Source organism: Arachis stenosperma, chromosome 2 (genome assembly GCF_014773155.1).
Source record: "Arachis stenosperma cultivar V10309 chromosome 2, arast.V10309.gnm1.PFL2, whole genome shotgun sequence".
In the NCBI taxonomy this organism is placed as follows: Eukaryota; Viridiplantae; Streptophyta; class Magnoliopsida; order Fabales; family Fabaceae; genus Arachis; species Arachis stenosperma.
In genome coordinates this window covers 85,520,453-85,538,004 of record NC_080378.1, presented here as the reverse complement: position 1 = coordinate 85,538,004, position 17,552 = coordinate 85,520,453, and the positions used below count along the sequence as shown (strand labels likewise).

General features: G+C 32.7%; 2 protein-coding genes across 12 annotated transcripts; both read left to right on the top strand.

The window, feature by feature from the left end:
- The first annotated feature begins 4,149 nt into the window (after positions 1–4,149).
- LOC130961145 (uncharacterized) lies at positions 4,150–12,790 on the top strand. Of its 11 annotated transcripts, none has more exons than XM_057886859.1 (9): positions 4,150–4,725; positions 4,806–4,919; positions 5,034–5,122; positions 8,886–8,946; positions 9,358–9,460; positions 9,719–11,595; positions 11,757–11,867; positions 11,968–12,050; positions 12,369–12,788. In XM_057886859.1, exons 1-5 carry the CDS (start codon positions 4,436–4,438, stop codon positions 9,368–9,370), a joined length of 567 nt encoding a protein of 188 aa, XP_057742842.1. In that variant the 5' UTR covers positions 4,150–4,435; the 3' UTR covers positions 9,371–9,460; positions 9,719–11,595; positions 11,757–11,867; positions 11,968–12,050; positions 12,369–12,788. The 11 variants fall into 11 exon arrangements, 8 of the variants coding, with proteins under 8 accessions (XP_057742842.1, XP_057742840.1, XP_057742847.1 ...); XM_057886857.1 differs by having other exon boundaries at positions 9,719–11,517; positions 12,369–12,787; XM_057886864.1 differs by having other exon boundaries at positions 9,867–11,517; positions 12,369–12,786.
- A 2,476-nt stretch (positions 12,791–15,266) lies between these two features.
- LOC130961689 (uncharacterized) lies at positions 15,267–16,687 on the top strand. The gene has a single exon (XM_057887673.1). It carries the CDS (start codon positions 15,636–15,638, stop codon positions 16,455–16,457), a length of 822 nt encoding a protein of 273 aa, XP_057743656.1. The 5' UTR covers positions 15,267–15,635; the 3' UTR covers positions 16,458–16,687.
- The last annotated feature ends 865 nt before the right edge of the window (positions 16,688–17,552 follow it).

Genomic DNA, 17,552 nt, shown 5'->3' with positions numbered 1-17,552 from the left:
CTTATAAGCTGAGAGAAGCTGATCGAATCAAGTCTACCCAACGGACTGAACTGGCTGGAATTACCATCTGTGGTATATAGGGTTCCACTGCTTGATGTGGTTGTGGTTTCGATATGTATAGTTGTCGCTCCTCATATGCCGGCTATTGTTGTTGTTGCTCATATACCAGAAACTATTACTGTTGACCGTAGGCCAGTGCCTGAAACTACTGGCCCTATGCCGACTCCTGAAATTATTGCTCATATGCTGGCACTTGATACTATTGCTCATACTTCGGCATCATGAACTGGTGCTCATATGTCAGGGCCTAAAAGTGGTGGTCATATGCCAGAACCTAAATGAAAATTAATAATAATAATCAATAATGGTAACATTAATGATAATAATCAACAATTGTAACATTAATGCTAATAAACCTTAATGGTACCTGAAACCCTTGGTCATAGGCCGGTTCCTGATGTTGAGGTCCAGCTAGTTGTGGTGGACCTTCCTGTTGGGCATTCGTGTCAGTCTCTTCACCTGTAACTCTATCTAACAATCGTAGGTGATGCTCGTACTGCTGTGTGTACCATTTATAGTATAACGGGAGAGGATAGAAGTCGAAAATCTTATCCCCTACCTACAGTGAATCATAGCAGCCAGAACTCCACATGTTAACCCATTCCTTGGTCCGGTCTCTCCAGTCATGGTTTTGGGCACCGCTCAAACACCTGCAATGATCACGACCGATTTAAAATGCCGGGTCTGGTGGGTGTTACTGCAACCTGAACTATCATCTAACTCGGTTTGTTGGATGCCACTATATACACTCGAATGACACTAAGGGCAACTTTATGGAGCACATAAATAAATTTACGGCGAGGTCGTCCGGAACCTCCAATCCCATATATGGCCGCCATAAAAACTTCACATCAGAAACCAAGAGACTGATTAGTAAAATTATTATTCTAAATAAGCACCCTAGCATAAATGGTTAAAACTTACATCATTGATTCCCATGTTATTGAGTCCTCGCCTAAACTACGTCATTGACCTCCGTCTATATCTTGTATGCCAACGCCAATGACTCCACCTAATCACGAATAGGATGATTGCAATAACAACAACAACAACAACAACAACAACAACAACAATAATAATACCGTTGCGCAAGTGGAACACCAACATCAAGGAACTTATTGCGGGGAATAGGGGCCATGAATGGCATACGCTCCAACGCCTAAATAAAAAGCAAAATTAGTGGCCCATCCATCTCTTTACAGTTGTATCGTGATGCACGACACAACGATCTGTATATATGTGCTAGACTAGCTGCCCCCAACTATATATTGGAACCCGGGAAAAATCTTGAAGTAGAGGCAAAAACTTCGAGTTCAAAGACGTGGTAGACTTATCTGGAAACACCACTGTACCAAGCCTGCAGAAAATGTAAGCCCGAACATACCATTCAATGGACTCCTACGTGTCACACGATTCAGTGTCTCTGCACCGTCGGACCAATGCAAAATTTACCTTACCCAAGACGTGATCGTCCAAACCCGGCTGCCGACCAAAACAAGCGATGCAATTCTCCACCAAAAATTGGTGACTGCTATCCGATCTACCTACGACGGGCTCCCCATTAACCTGGAGGCCAAGTATATGTCTCACGTCTTCCAACATCACCATCACTTCGCCCACTAGAAGGTGAAACGTGTGGGTTTCTGGCCTCCATCGTTCCACCAAGGCAGTCAGAAGTGTAGAATGGCCTCTCATTTTGCCTACTCGCGAAATGTGTTGAAACCGAGTTAATGCTAGTGTCTCCGCAGCTCTCTCGTTAAAGGTCTCCCGCGGATCAAATTTTCTAGGCAACAAATTTCTGATCGCCTGCAAAAAGAAAAATAATATTTATTCATATTACTTCATAACTATTATATACTAATACTAATAATTTCTTAATAATAATAATAATAATAATAATAATAATAATAATAATAATAATAATAATAATAATAATAATAATAATAATAAGGGAAAATTACTAAAATAAAATTTTTTATTCTTTAAAATTACGAAAATATAATTTTTGCAGTTTGAATACGAAAATGTAACTTTTTACAAAACTATGTAAATCGCAGGAGGGGTCCCACGATTTCAAAATACACATAAACCGCTGATAGGTCCTGCGGTTTACGTTGATAACGAATTTGGCTAGAAACCGTGGTAGGGGTTCCACGGTTTCTATGTGAATAAGTACACTCTAACTAACTCTTTTACATGAACAAACTTGGATGTGGGAAAGATCAGAGACATACCTTTCATCTTTGATGGCAATATAAGATGTGTTTGGCAAACCCGTTGAAGGAGAAGAAGCACGTTTAAACTTCTTGAAAGTTTCAATTTTTGGTTTGGCTAAATTTTTATTCATGAACGCAGAAGTGATTTTACATTCAAAATCACGTTTACAAGAAGCAACAATTTTGAGCTTTTGCGTTTCACCAACGGACTTTTAGTTATCAATACTCAATTTTTATTTATCTTTTGCCAACTTTATCCTTTATGCATATTATTGTATTATTTATGTTTTATGGAATTATTATTATTTTTTTTATATGAATTCTCTTTTTCAATTATTTATTATTTTTATTTTTTGTTAATTATTTATTTGACATTATACACTTTTATAATTGTGATTTTTTGTATTATTTTTTATTATTATTTTATAATATAATTTAATGATCCTATTAGATAAAGTAAATTAAACAGAAAATTAATTGTAAATAATAATAATAATAATAATAAATTATAGCATACTAAAAAAGACTACTAAGAGTACTAAAAATATACTATATAAAAAATATCATCAAAAATTTTTTTATTTATTTCAATCACTACCAACATAAATATTTAATTTTTTTTATTATTCTTAGTACTCTCTACAATTTATATTTTGTTAGTTTTAATTAAAAATATATTTTGCCAATTTTTATATGTTATTTTTATTTTAGTATATAAATATTAATTTTGTTATAAAATTAATTAATAAGATCTATTTAAATATTTAAATTAAAATGATAAGATAATATACAAAAATTATTTGAAATGAGAGCATAGCATAGCATAGAGAAATGAGAATGTTTGCATTCTTTTGAAAAATTTGCATATAAATCATGGTGACTGATGAGTGATAATGTGGCATGTATGCATTCATGTTATTCATGTTATTGAATGTTTATAAATCCATTAATACTTGATGAAAAAAAGAATTGAAGCCAATCATAAACTTAAATAGATATATGCAATGCAACAAATAATATATCTAAATGATGGCGAATAATTTCTAAATTTGGGTTAATTATATACGGTGGAATTTGGTGCAAGCATAAACTGTGGACCCCTTCTACGGTTTATGTTTATTTTTCGTTCACACAAAAACTGTGGAATCCTTAGTCCTTACCACGATTTCAAGTCAAATTGTAAAATCCAGAATTTTTGAAAAAATCTTATTATAAACTAATTTCAATTTATTATTCATTAAAAACTTTATTTTTAAAAATTATTTTATTAAAAGTAATTAAACCAAGTTTTAATAATTAAAATAGAATTTTTACTTAATTTTATAATTATTGAATAATTTTCTATATTTAAACTATAAAACTTAGTAGTTATAAAAGTATAAGAATTTTATATGACTTAGTTTAAATAATTGAAATTTTAAAATTTAATACTTTAGTTTTTATAGACAAAGAGCATTAATTATATTATCTAGAATTTTAAATTAAAATACTTTATTAAAAAGCCAATTAGCAAATTGATAATTAAATAATATTTTTAAGGGATTAAATTAGATTTTAAATTAATACGATATACTCTAATTTTATTAAAATTATCAAACTCCAGTTTAGTCCAAAATTCTCAAATCAAAATCCTAACTAAACAAAATCCTAATTTTTCTATCTTAATAAGATGATGGATACCAAAATTGTTTTCTTCTATATATTTATATAAATTTTAACTAAACAAATATCTAATATAAATACGATATGCTATGTGTATTAAACAAGAAGACTACTAACCTTTAAACTATTAAAGAGAAAGTAAAGATTAATAAACTATTAAATCATAATTCAATATGCATGCTTCTTTTGAATATCAATTTTCTTCTTTGACCTCATCATTATCTTTTCTTTTCCTTGTTTCTTTTTACCCGCCGCCACTAACCCTCCTTCCCCAAAACTCAATAACTAATAGCTTCAGAAAAACTAAAGAAAGAAAGGAAAAAAGGAAGGAAAGAAATGGAACAAGAGAGTGAGGGTTGCGATAGAAGAGGGAGACCCGTAGGAGAGGGAGAGCGCCAGGGGAGGAGGAGCTACGCTCACCGCCACCGTCGTGTCACCTCCTCCGTTGCCATCGTCCGTCACGCCGCCACCACACTACGTCGCCATCGAGAACAGAAATGCGAAGGAGAGAAGGCGGCGGGTCACTGTCATCGAAGCTTCTGTCGTCACTGTGCAAATCCGCTGCCATCGTCATCATCACGGGTTGCAGCTACGCGTGTGATTTCCGCCCCTTTTGGGTCCGTCACCATCGAGCAAAGCCACCGTGGAAAACTGTCGCTGTCGTAGAAGCTCTTGTCGCCGTGAAAAGCTGCTCCACCGCCATTTGGGTCACTGGGAACATGGCCGTGATCACCGAAACCACCATCGGAGTTATCGCTATTCAGTACAGTCGTTCTTCCTTGTCAGGGTAAGTGTCTCGCTCCGGAACCTTTGAAATTAGTATTTTCTGTTTTAAGTTGTTAAGGATATAAGGTTTTGGTGTCATAGGATCGAGTTCCGGGTCTTGCATGTTGAGTTCTATGTCTGTGGCATACGACATCAAGCTGCTGCATTGTCACCGGAGCTGCCACTACTCTGTTCTCTTACTTATTTGAAAGTACAGTAAGTTGTTCCTCGTCCCGAACCTCTATAGTTGCTATTCTGTTATATATTTCTAAGGTCCTTGCAACGTTAATGCTTTAGGATTGAGTTTTGATTCTTGTGTGTCGAGATTAGAGTTGCTGTGGTTGCAGCTGTCGCGGATTGCACGCCAAGAGAAAAGGGTTTCATTGACAATGTTTGGGTTTTGGGTTTGACTTGTCGAGGTAGAGGCCTTTTTCAGAAACTATACTTTATAAATTGGAATTATTATATATAGATATTGATGTGAGAAAATGTATCTTTGGTGATTGTATAAGTCTTATGTGTTGTTTGGTTGTCTTGAATGGATGTGAATGCTTGTTTGTTTGGATGATTGTTTGGTTTTGTGAAACGGACTGTTCTAAAGTGTTCCTTTGAAGTTATCTCTTCTAAAGTTTTGAAATTGAGTTTAATATGTTAGAGATTAATTTGAGTTTGAGTTGTTTTTTTGAAATATGAAAATGGCATACACTTTTGAATTCAGCCTGATTTTGAACTGATTTGGCTTTGAGCTGTGGAAAGGGCTACGGAATGGTTTGGTTGGGACCCAAAAAGGGTGGCAAAATTCAGGTTTTAGGGGAGATGCTGCCGAATTTTTATGAAAATTAAGATTCTGTTTTAAAATGTGATTTAGAAAAAGAATGAATTTGAGAGGTTCCATTGCTTGGTTCTTGATTTGTGAAGAAATAGATATTTCCAGTTTAATCTGTTTACGGGAAGTTTTTATGTTTAAGATTGATTTAAATATGAAAGAACCTATGTTTTTAAGTTTGATTAAAGAAGTACTTTTGGAAGACTTTTTAGTGGATTTTAAAAGAAATTGAACTTTGATTAATAAAGTTCATTTTGCTTTTAAAGTACTCTTTAAATTTTGATTTAGCAAGATTAAACCATTCCTGGTCTTTGGGAAGGTTACCGATTTAAGAATGAAATGGAATTGATTTGGAACGTAGTGTTTTAAACATGCTTTGGTTTTGTTTTAAGTCTCCATCTCAATTGACTTCAAATTAAGTAACTATGATTTCGGGAATTTCTAAAGAATTTAAGAAATGAGGTAGGTTATTCTTTCCTAGAGTCTTGAGTCTTTGCCAAGGTTGTTAATTAATAACTCTAATTTAAAATAGTTAAACGGGTGATTTTAAAAGTAAAGGATTCGAGTCTTTTCAAAAAGAATTCCTATTTGATATGATTTTTTTAAAGAAAAAGTGGATTATGAACTTGGAATAATTTGAGACATGAGGATTTTAGAATTAAGACTGAGATGGATTTATTTTGGTTTCAAAGTAAAGAGATTTGAGAAAAAGTGACTTATGCCTTGAATGATGATTGATTTGATATGAATTATTTAATGAAGTGCAGAAATGATTATGAATAAATGAATATGTGGCTTTTGTACTTCTTTTATCTGAGATACGAGTTTTCCTGGGTAAAGTACCGTGGCTTGCCACCACGTGTTCCAGATTGAGACTCGATACTTTGTTGACCCTACGACGTAAGGGTGACCGGGCACGTATAAATTCCCTGGAATGGTAACCCCATTGAGCGATTTTATATATATATATATATATATATATATATATATATATATATATATATATATGAGAAAAAGCTATGCATAGACTCATGGGGATGGGCGAGAAGATAGTCCAAAGATTTAGCAAACCGGACTTGTCGGGTTGGCTTGATAACCGACAGATGAGACTCATCAGCCATGGGACAGGCATTCATCATATGCATCTATGTGACATTGATTGGGTGTGCATAATGTAATTGAATTGCCTATGTGTATAATTATGTTTAATTGCTAATTGCTCTACTTGATGTAACTGCCTGTTTGTGCTTGAACATTCCTACTTGTGTTTGTGACTGAAAATTGGTTGGATTGGCTATTGTTTGAATTGTTTGGGGCTAGGGCCGTGGTTGGTTATGATATGGGCCGAAGGCCGTACTTGGTTTGTGTTTTTAGTTTAGAAAAGTATGAAAAACTAAACTGGTTCAACATAGACTTAATTAACCTATGCTTGGAACAGTTTGGTCATTCATGCTGTCTAGGAAAAAGTTTAAAAAGGCCCTTGGATTTTATTTTTAGAATTAACAGTTTTCTATTTTAAAAAGGATTCTGGATTTTGCTTGAATATAAATCTTCGGTTTTGTAAAGATACATAAGGTGGTTATTAATCACTATTCTTTAAAATGATTTCATTTTCACGTATCCTATTATAGTTATTTTGTAACCCTATAGTGAGAACCCTTTTCGAGGACGATGTTTTCACTCCCCTACAGGTGTTTTCTTTTCATGATATGGACAAGGAAGTCACAAAGAGTTCATTCTGTTTTCTGTTTATATGATGTACTGTATTGTTTTAGATATTATATTTTTTTTATCGCCTTTATCTTTATACATTTTGTAAGAGGGATAGGAATTGTATTAGGTAATGCTTGTAAGTCAATATTATATAAGTTTATATATATGTTCTTATTAAGTGTTATATATGGTTATTGGAGTATGTATTTATGTTTTCAACAAAAAGTTTTTTGAAAGGTTATACGGTTTTAAGTTTTAAAACAGGTTCATATTTTAGTACTAAATAATCTTAAAAAGCCGACGTATTGTTCGGGCTATCAGAGTGGCACAGCCGGAAGCATTACATTATGATAGTGAGGGTATTATACAAATTCGTTATCAACATAAATTGCGGGACCCATCAGCGGTTTATGTGTATTTTGAAACTGTGGGACCCCCTAATAATAATAATAATAATAATAATAATAATAATAATAATAATAATAATAATAATAATCCCCCTAATAATAATAATAATAATAATAATAATAATAATAATAATAATAATAATAGCATAACTAACAGTATCATACACTACTAGAAAACTAGTTATTACAGATATTTACGAGGGATTTTTTGTCAGGAACAAAAAAATGATTTAGCATAAAAGAGAATCCGTCGATTATTTTGTCAGAAAATTTAATTTTTTTTTCCGTGGAAAATGGTTACCAACGAAAAATCCGTCTGTAATTAAATGAATAAAAACGCTGCATTTTATTAAATTTACAAACAGAAAATCTATCTGTAATTTAAAATATTCCGTCGAAAATGTTAAAATAAGGAGTTAGGTTACCGAAACTCCCAATGCTTCATTTCACTTTTTCATGTTTTCGTTGAATTACTCCCTACCTTCTCTCTCTCCATTGAAGATGTGACGTCCTCCGCTGTCGCCGCCACCACTCGTGTCGCACAAGCTCCCTACATCGCCCTCATCGCGTTTGCTCCCTTCATTGCTACCGTCACACGAGCTCTCTCTGCCGTGCTCTTGTCTTACGAGCTCCTTCCAGCACCACTCTCGTCGCTGCTTCTTCTCTCCTCGCCGGAGATTTGTCATCATCTCTTCTCGTCACTGTTAGTTCAGGAAGGCCTCCGCCTCCTTCTCGTCCATATCCCTAACCCCTTTCATTGTGATTCTGTTCTAATTTCATTATCCCTAGCCCTAGCCCTGTCCATTCCCTATTGCTGCTGCAAAGAACCGAGTTTCTAAATTCTAACGTATGAATTTTCTATATTTTTGTAATTTGTGAAATCTGAAACATAACAATTTCTATGATTATGACATAGAATGAAATTCGTTTATAACTATATATCTGAATTATTGAGATTTTTTATCTGGAATTTGCATGCATGTTCTTGTTCCTTCCTGTTCTTGTTATGACTGGTGATTTAGGTCATAAACACACTAAAGAGGGATCAAACAAACCACCATGGCTTAACCTCACCCATTCACCGGTGTTTCATTGGTTTATTTTAACCTATTGCTACTCCTTTCTGCTGTTGTTCCATTTTGTTTTGTATACTATAGTTCACTTAGTATTAAATTGTTTTGAAATTTTTAATGTCTTCTCATGCTGGATGAACTTTAATTAAAAATGTTGTTCCAGGGAAGTTATATATTCAAATTAGAAACCTTTTCAGATCTTCATGTTTGCCGGGAACTAATGGGTAAGTTTCTCTGTCATGGAATGACAATATAGGTCTTTTCTCTTTTATTTAGCTTTTAACTGTCCATCTGAGGGCTTTAGTGACTATATTTTGTACAATTGAATTGTGGCACACTGCCATTCAGCTTAAGTTCTACATTTATAAATCATTCTATTTCTATGCCTTCACATTGATTGCATTATATATTATTACTTTTGTAACATTTGCTAGATAAAAAAATGATGCATCATGCAGTTACCAATTTCACGTTTCCAAACATTGCAGTGTCTTTCCCCCTTTTTCTCAATTTTCATCATCCAGTTTTATTTTCAATATGAAAGTATCTGATCATATGAAGCAAATTTGGAGTTATCAATTTCATTTATTTGTTTTCTATAGCCTTCCAATGTGTTGTCTGCTTTGTTTGAGCAGGTATTGCCCTTAGCAAGCATGGATAAGCTGCATAAGTCGTTTCGGAGGAACAATTGAGTGCTGCTGAAATGGGACAAAGAATTAAGCTATTACAAGAAGATAGGTATTTATTTTACAAAAATGCACTTTGATTCTTTTGCTGGAAAGTGTTATTTATCAGTGATCTTGTTTTATTATGGCAGACTCTTTATTTGTGTGCATGGTTCTACTTTATAATATTTTATTGATGAATTTTCTAATCCTTTTACTATTTATATTTATTTTTTTTCATTTTTGTTGTCTTTGGAACTTGTCAATATGTTTCCTCTTTTAGAGCTTACATTTGTCAATGATCAGTGAATTTATTTTGCAAATAAACCAGGTTAAATTTCAATTGACACCAGAGATAAAATATCAGGCATGCTTAATATAGCTCTTCCCTTTATCAATCAACTGGCTTTTCCAGTCAAACTTAAATCAACTGGCTTTTCAATTGACTCTTTACTTTCTTTGTATTATTGTCTTTCCAGATTTTTGCCCTGAAACCAGCTGTTCACCAGGCATTCCTTAATTATGGAGTTTTCTTGTAATTCGATTTAGCCTTCTATTCCTGTTATCCTATATCAGCTTTATAGAGTTTCCTTTTATATATCTTTTGTTGCAGAGTGATACTAGTTTGATATTGTAAAAGCAGTCACAATATAGTTTTGAGAATTTCTTGATCCATCCCTTTGCAACTAACACTATTATAAATCTATAGTTGAATGAATTGGATAGGATTGACATGCTGATTGTAGCTGGTCATGTCTAACCCACTCTTTCTTTACTTACTACCACATAATATCTATGGCTTATCTTTCTTTATGTATTGTTATTGTATCCATAAGCTTTTGATGTCTTCCATTTTCATATGTATTAAGTATTAACGGAAGACCTTTTATTCTAAATGATCTTATGTTTATTGTCAAGCTATTCGAAAGGATAATAAACATCACTTTAGCCTTATAGAAAAAAATGGGGGTGCTACTTATTCGAGCTAACCAAGGCCATACAATAACGTTAAACTATTCGGTTTTAGTTGAATGTTGAAATGCGTAAATTGGTTTTGAAGTTTTTAAGAAAACCTTCAAACCTGAAGTAATTGGATCTGTAAACAATTGTTATTTTTGTTAAAAAAATTTTATCATTTATGAATATAAAATTGGATTCGGTATGTTTAACATATTCAAAATTACTAAGACCTTGGATTTATTTGTTTGTTTCTCTATTTTCTGTACCTTGCAATCATCAGGTTTTAAGACAAAAAACATGGAGAGCCTTAATTGTTATAGAATAGCATGTCTGAGTGATAAAAGTGAAAGATGTTGTTTTTTTCTGATGAGTGTTGCCTTCTCTTATTCTGATACTCTAGGTTTGCACTTCTTTCATGGTTTTGAGCAGAGAAGTATATAGGTAAGGCAAAAGACAGTACTAAGATTAGTTTTCAAAAGTTGTCAACAAATACAGCTTAAGACCAGCCTTAAGAGTAAGACTTCACATAATAGTCTCTGGGGCTTGGACTTAAAGTCAAAAATCGTAAGTATTAGCATTCAAATATCTGATTTGAGGAATGATGTGAATATAGTACTGTTTCTCATCTGATAAATTGATCAAAATGGTACAAAATGCAGTTCCTTCGATTTGGGGTGTCCTCCAGGAACTTTGATTTCCTAATTGGGTTTTTAATTATTTGTGCTATCTCTAAATTGATTTCCTGATTTGATTTTTTATTATTTGTGCTATCTCTAAAGTTTTTTGGTAGATAATATAATGGAAGAGTGTAAAAACAATTACACTGTAGTAGTTTTTGAGATTAAGTTCTGAGCACCATAGTTTCAATCAGATTGATTGTTTAACTGTAATTCTATAAATCATTATTATATATGCATACCAAACAGGTTCTAACTCTCAAACTGGTCATCTAATAAACTATGATTATGTATGAATTGGTCTCGAAATTTATGCTAGGTTGGTTGTGTTCTTAATTATCCTTCATAGCTAACCAAATTTAATTTTAGATGGACCCAGGAGTCAGGCAGATTTAGATGACAAATTGACCAAGCATGAAATACCCAACTATATTGACCGAGTCTTGTTCTGCCATCAGAAGATGCATGCACATAATGATTGACCATGGCTCAGGTAGAGGAATACAATTATTTTGATTTCGTTACTTGCTGCGTGTATTAATGCTAAGACATTCATTCTTCATATCAGAAGGTGGTTCTTTTAATTCACTTTTTCACTGAATTGATTCTAATGGTTATCTCATTCATTATGAGACTTATACCAAAAAGCTCAGTTCAAAAAGATAACGATGAAAATTCTGGTTGTTCTAATATTTGCTTTACGAAAATGTGTGGTCTATGTTCTCACTCTAGGCATTTTACTTTAGCTCCTAAGAGATGAGGAAGGAAAAAAGCTTGGTCTGAAAGGCAGTGAGAAAAAGCTCAGTTCAAAAAGATAACGATGAAAAAATGGCAGATGCAGAGGTAAGGAAACTTAGACTCCCATTCCATACCATATGACACACATACTTTATTGTGCATAACTAGCTATAAGCCATACACTTGATTTGTGTCATTGATTCAGGGATCTTCAAATGGTGTGGAAATTCTGTTCTTTATCTCAAAATTATGTTGGTTGTCCCCACCACAACTTTCAACCTCTCTCAGGTAATTCTGTTCCTTATCTCAGAATAATGATCACAATTTATATTACCACTACGATGTCAGAAATGTAGAAATAGTAGACATAATAACAATTCATTTAGTTATAGGAATAAGATACAAAACTTTTGTGTTCATTATTTAAAAGATAGAATCTAAATGCAAAATGAAAGATCATGTTGCCATATACGAATAATAATCAAATCTTTTCTTTTTTTGAATACTTTTGTGTGCCACATTATCTTATCTGAATAATTATTTTTGTGTATATTTCATTAAATCATTATATGGTGTTTTATAACATGTGGTTTTTGAAACAAATAGTGTCATCATGGGCTGGCTACAAAATATATCTGAAGAAGGATAAGTGGAGGAACAAGAAGGCAAAGTTTTCTTTTAAGGAAAGCAGTGATGATGAAGAAGAAGAAGCAGCAGAAAGAGCAAGTAAAGTGAATTTTGCACATGAGATAAGTGGAATTAACACAGGACCTCCTTCACCAACTTCATCTATTAATTATTAGAGCAGCAAAAATTGTTCAAATGAGTTAGGAAATTGAATAGGAGTTGCTTGCAACATAGGTCTTTTAATTTACTAGTATGAAGAAAATCATTTAGAGCCCTTTAGATACCCATTAACAACTTTTAATTTACTCAATACACTTTGTTGATGTATGTTTGTTACTTATTATTATAGTTGATGTATCAAAACACTTTGTTTATGTTTTGAATTATATTGACTTGCTTGTTTATAGTACTTTTCTTTTAGTTTGATAATACGATGAATTTGTTTATTTTTTGAAATGTTATAAATATTTGAATACAAATTAGATAAAAATTTGTATTAAATTTATATTTATTTTGTATGAAAATAAGTTTATTTTGCAATGAAAAAATCTAAAAAAATCTATTTTACCTTATTGACGGATTTACAGACGAATTTTCTGTCTGTATTCAGAGTGTGGGATGATTTTCCAAGGTTCAAATTATAGACGGAAAATCTGTTAAAAATCTGTTGCCAATTACTGACGAAAATCTGTCGAAAAATTTGTCTGTAATTACCGACAGAAAATCTGTCAGAAAATCTGTCTGTAATTACCGACGAAAAATCTGTCGCAAAATCCATCTCTAATTACCGACGAAAAATCGGTCAGAAAGTTTGACATTTCAGGGAAATGGAGGGGAGAATTTACCGAAAAAAAATCTGTCGGTAACTAGTAAAAATCCGTCGGTAAATAATTTCAGTCGAAGCTTTTACAGAGGAATAAAATCCGTCGATAACCAAAAATTCATCTGTAATAAAGACTAATTCTATCTGTAAATCTATCTATATTAAGCAATTTTATAGTTGTGATAAAATGTTATTATAGACATTATTATAAACATTTAACATTATACTAATCATAATAACTACTCCGATAAACCGAAAACAACAACAACAACAATAACAACAACAACAACAACAACAACAACAATAACAACAATATGATCTGTATCATTTTTTGTTTTTTAAAAAAATACTTTGTTAATAAAATATTAATAAATAATAATAACAATTATTAACATATTTTATTAATAAAAACAAGATAATGACAATTTATTAAACAATATTATTATTTGAAAAATAATAATAAATTATTAAAGATAATAATAAAATATTAAAAACAAATAAATTATTATTATTATTATTATTATTATTAACAACGTGACTAATAATAATAACAATAATATTATAATAATAATAACAGTTTAATAATAATAATAATAATAATAATAATAATAATAAAATTACTAGTTCAAACACAAATAAATAAAATATAAATAAATATATTTATTCATTATAAAATTAAAAAAAATTATCAATTGAGAATGATATAAATATTCAATAATGTATTTTTCAGGTAACATAAAATTACGAGCTATTTTTTCTTATAAACTATCTTAAATCCTAAACCTTCTATTCTTCTTCTTCCTCCCACACTTTTTCCAACTCCTCAGTGCATAACCTTCCTTTCTTGTAATGCAATGTCCCACTGGAATCCATCCTCACCTTTCTTTTATCCTTTTTGTTGCTATTTCACCTGCATTTTTCATTATAAAGATCTGTTTTGAACCCTTCTCCAATACGTGTTGTCCATGCAGCTAGGACACTTGATAATCGCAACCTGCGATTTATGTCTGCCGGCTGACAAACGCAACCTGTGTTTGTTGAGTTTTAAGGCGGTCAATACAACAGGTCATGTCTGCATGTAGAGAGTTAAGACACATTTCGAGACTTAGATATCCCTCCATGACAAACGTAACCTGCTATAAAGCACGGACACTTCGCTGAGTTATCGTATATGCGTGTCGGATACATTTCGGACACGACACTCACGGACACTCGTCCGACAAGCGTGTCTGCCGTGTCCAACCGTGTCTTAATAAAAAATAAAAAATTTTTCTCCGGACACACCTAGACACATCTAAATACCATCACGTGTCAGCGTGTCCAGTCTTATTCTTAACATATATTCTTAAAATAAATTTAGATATAATATATATTATTAATTATTAAAATAAAAAATATTTTAAATACTTAATATAATTAAAATAAGACATTAAAAATAATTAAAAATTTTAATTTATATTTTAATATCAATAAAATATCAAAATATCATTTCGATTTATCTAAAAAATACTTCATATTTTATATGTATGCGTGTCCCCATATCATCTAAAATTTTAAAATTTGCGTGTCGGCGTGTCCCGTATCGTATCGTATTCCGTGTCCGTGTCAGTGTCCATACATCATAGGTAACCTGAGTTTTTAGCTATTGCAACTTTTGTTTTTTCTATTTTAGCCAAAACATAACCTACATTTTTAGACTGACTATAACAGATTCACATATGTAAATTACACACCATACACCAATAAAACTGCATATCACTATTTTTTCATCCATTAATAAATTAATTTCTGTCTGAATGATTGTCTATTCTTAATTAAATTATATAAAACATGGGGTATGGCATCTTTGTGATCTCTCTATCCATTCCTGACCCTAGGTATCCAAGAAAATGCTAATCTCGCTTTTATTTTTGTCTTTGCTTTGCTTCTCTTTATGATTGAATGGTCCCACACCAAATAAAAAATTTAATAGTAAGTTTCCTTTATTCATTATTTCATTCATTTATTTATTTATTTACCTTTAATTTTCTTTTCAGAAACGTTTTCTACTACACCAGTTGTTAATTTCCCTTTCCTCCCTGCATCGTTTTCCTTTATTTGATTAGTTCTCTTTCTCTTTTCCTGTCTACTCAGAAAAAGAAACTTCTCCCAACATTAACGTTGACTCATCGCTCCTCTCAATTCTTCAATTACTCCAAAATTTGCAAACCTTCCGAACTTTCCTGAGAAAAATTTCAGCCCATAAGTTTCTCTTCATTGAAGAAAATAATCCCCATTCCATTCTCAGAAACCCATTCTCACTCGTTAATTTTTTTTTTTAAAAAAACATCAAAAGTATCCGCTATTGGCATAATCTGTTCATTTTTCGTGAAAATTCATTCTTTGATTTTCCCGGGAAACTAACAACCAATTTTCCTGGGAAAATGGAAGGTCGCCGGAGGATAACACTTTATGATCAAATGACCGCTGGCAAAACCACCTCCCTAGCAGATTTGATCCTTCACGACAGTGTCACCGCCGTCTCTGCCGCCGCCGCAGACACCACCGCCGCCACTGCCGATTCTGAAAGCTGCGAGTTGAGCCAAAGCCGAACCCTCGTAGATATCCTCCGCGAAGATAAACACAACAACATCACCACAGCGGACCGCAAATCTAGAAAATCCTTCAGTTTCATGGACAAGCTTAGATTCAAGCTCGTACTCAATTCAAGATCAAATTACAGTAATGAAAACAATTCCAGTAACAACGACAACAACAACAACAACAGCAGCAGCAGCAACAATCATATTGATACCAACCTGTCCGAGTTGCAAGCGCGCATCGATCCGGACGAGTTGACTCAGCAAGACGCGACGACTCACCGACAGCAAAACGACGCCATTGCTACTGCCGCCGCCGCAGACACTGAAATCCCGGCGGAAGTCGCGGTGGTGGGACCGGTTGGCGTGTCGCTAATGGATTTGTTGGAGGAAACGGACATGGAAACGGGATTCGAAGTTTCGAGTTACAGAATGAGCAATGCTGATTTTGAAGATGTGATTGAATGTGTAGAAGAAAAGTGCGAAGAAGAAGGGGCGAGTATCGTGGAACGTAACTGCTGCGTGTGCATGGTGAGGCATAGAGGTGCGGCTTTTATACCCTGCGGGCACACGTTCTGCAGGCTGTGCTCCAGGGAGGTTTGGGTCAACAGAGGGAACTGCCCTCTCTGCAATAATTTCATTTTGGAAATTCTTGATATTTTCTGATCATCGTTATAGTTCTCATTTTTATTTTTATTTTTTCAGTTTGCTTTTATTTCTGTTCTAAATTTTTAGAAAAGATAAATGGTTTTTTTTTTATTACCTCCTCTTTTATGATGTGTGATTAAGAGTGTGGATGATCTTACTTGTACATATGATCTTTTCATGAATCGGAGCTGAAATCTTTCTGAAGGTTACGAGTCTCACTCTCACCAAGTTTGATTGTGTTGTTCCAATTGTGTTTAAGAACATTTTGCTCTTATTTGGAATTTTGGATAGAGATAGCATTAACTTTAGTTAAACTATCCAAATGGAATAATAACATTAAATGTAGTTTATTGCAGAATGTATGTTTGAGCCTTTGAGGAGTTTGATTAGGTATAAGAGGTTGATTGATTGCTTCAAGTAAACAAATGTAACATATTGTTGTGACAAATCCATTAATATTTAGGCGGTTAAATTTTTTAAGAGAAAAGTTCAGTTTATTAAGATAAAATTAAAGTTAATTATATTTGAAATTTTAATTTTTGTATGTCCATATATAAAGAAGTTTGATATGAAAAATAAGACAAAGCAACAACTAAATATTTTTCTCATTTGTATATGTATACTACCACATATAATATTAGTGAATATATATGAATTATTTCAATTAAAGTGAAATAATAATATTGGTGAAATTAAAATTATAATAATTTTTATTTGAAAATAAATATTTTTTTATTTTATTATAAAAAAATTTTAAATTGTCTAATATGCAAGATTTTGAAAATTAGACCGAATCGACTAGTTTGATCGAGTTAACCAAAAATTGGTCATCTAGCCGGTCTGGTTGACTTTTAAAACTACTTTACAAAAATAAGTTAAAAAACTAGTTGAATCGACAGTTAACTGGCAAACTGACCGAATTTTTTCAAGTTCCAGTTTTGTCATCTGTCCCAGAAATGACATGATTTTGACACTAGAAAAAAAAAAAGAAAACTGGAACCCACTAACCCAGTCCCCTACAAACACTTTCCTCAATCCCTTTTCCTTCCAACCCTAATTTCCTATTTTCCTCCAACGAGCAGAAGGAACTCCACCTCCCTCAGTCTCTCTCCT

Excerpts from the sequence above, each read along its gene's own strand:
- LOC130961145 (XM_057886859.1), top strand. The coding sequence starts at position 4,436 with ATGCGAAGGAGAGAAGGCGGCGGGTCACTGTCATCGAAGCTTCTGTCG. Across the intron at positions 4,920-5,033 it reads CTTACTTATTTGAAAGTACA|AGTTGCTGTGGTTGCAGCTG; the intron begins GTAAGTTGTTCC and ends TGTCGAGATTAG. Across the intron at positions 5,123-8,885 it reads TTTGGGTTTGACTTGTCGAG|GGAAGTTATATATTCAAATT; the intron begins GTAGAGGCCTTT and ends ATGTTGTTCCAG.
- LOC130961689 (XM_057887673.1), top strand. The coding sequence starts at position 15,636 with ATGGAAGGTCGCCGGAGGATAACACTTTATGATCAAATGACCGCTGGC.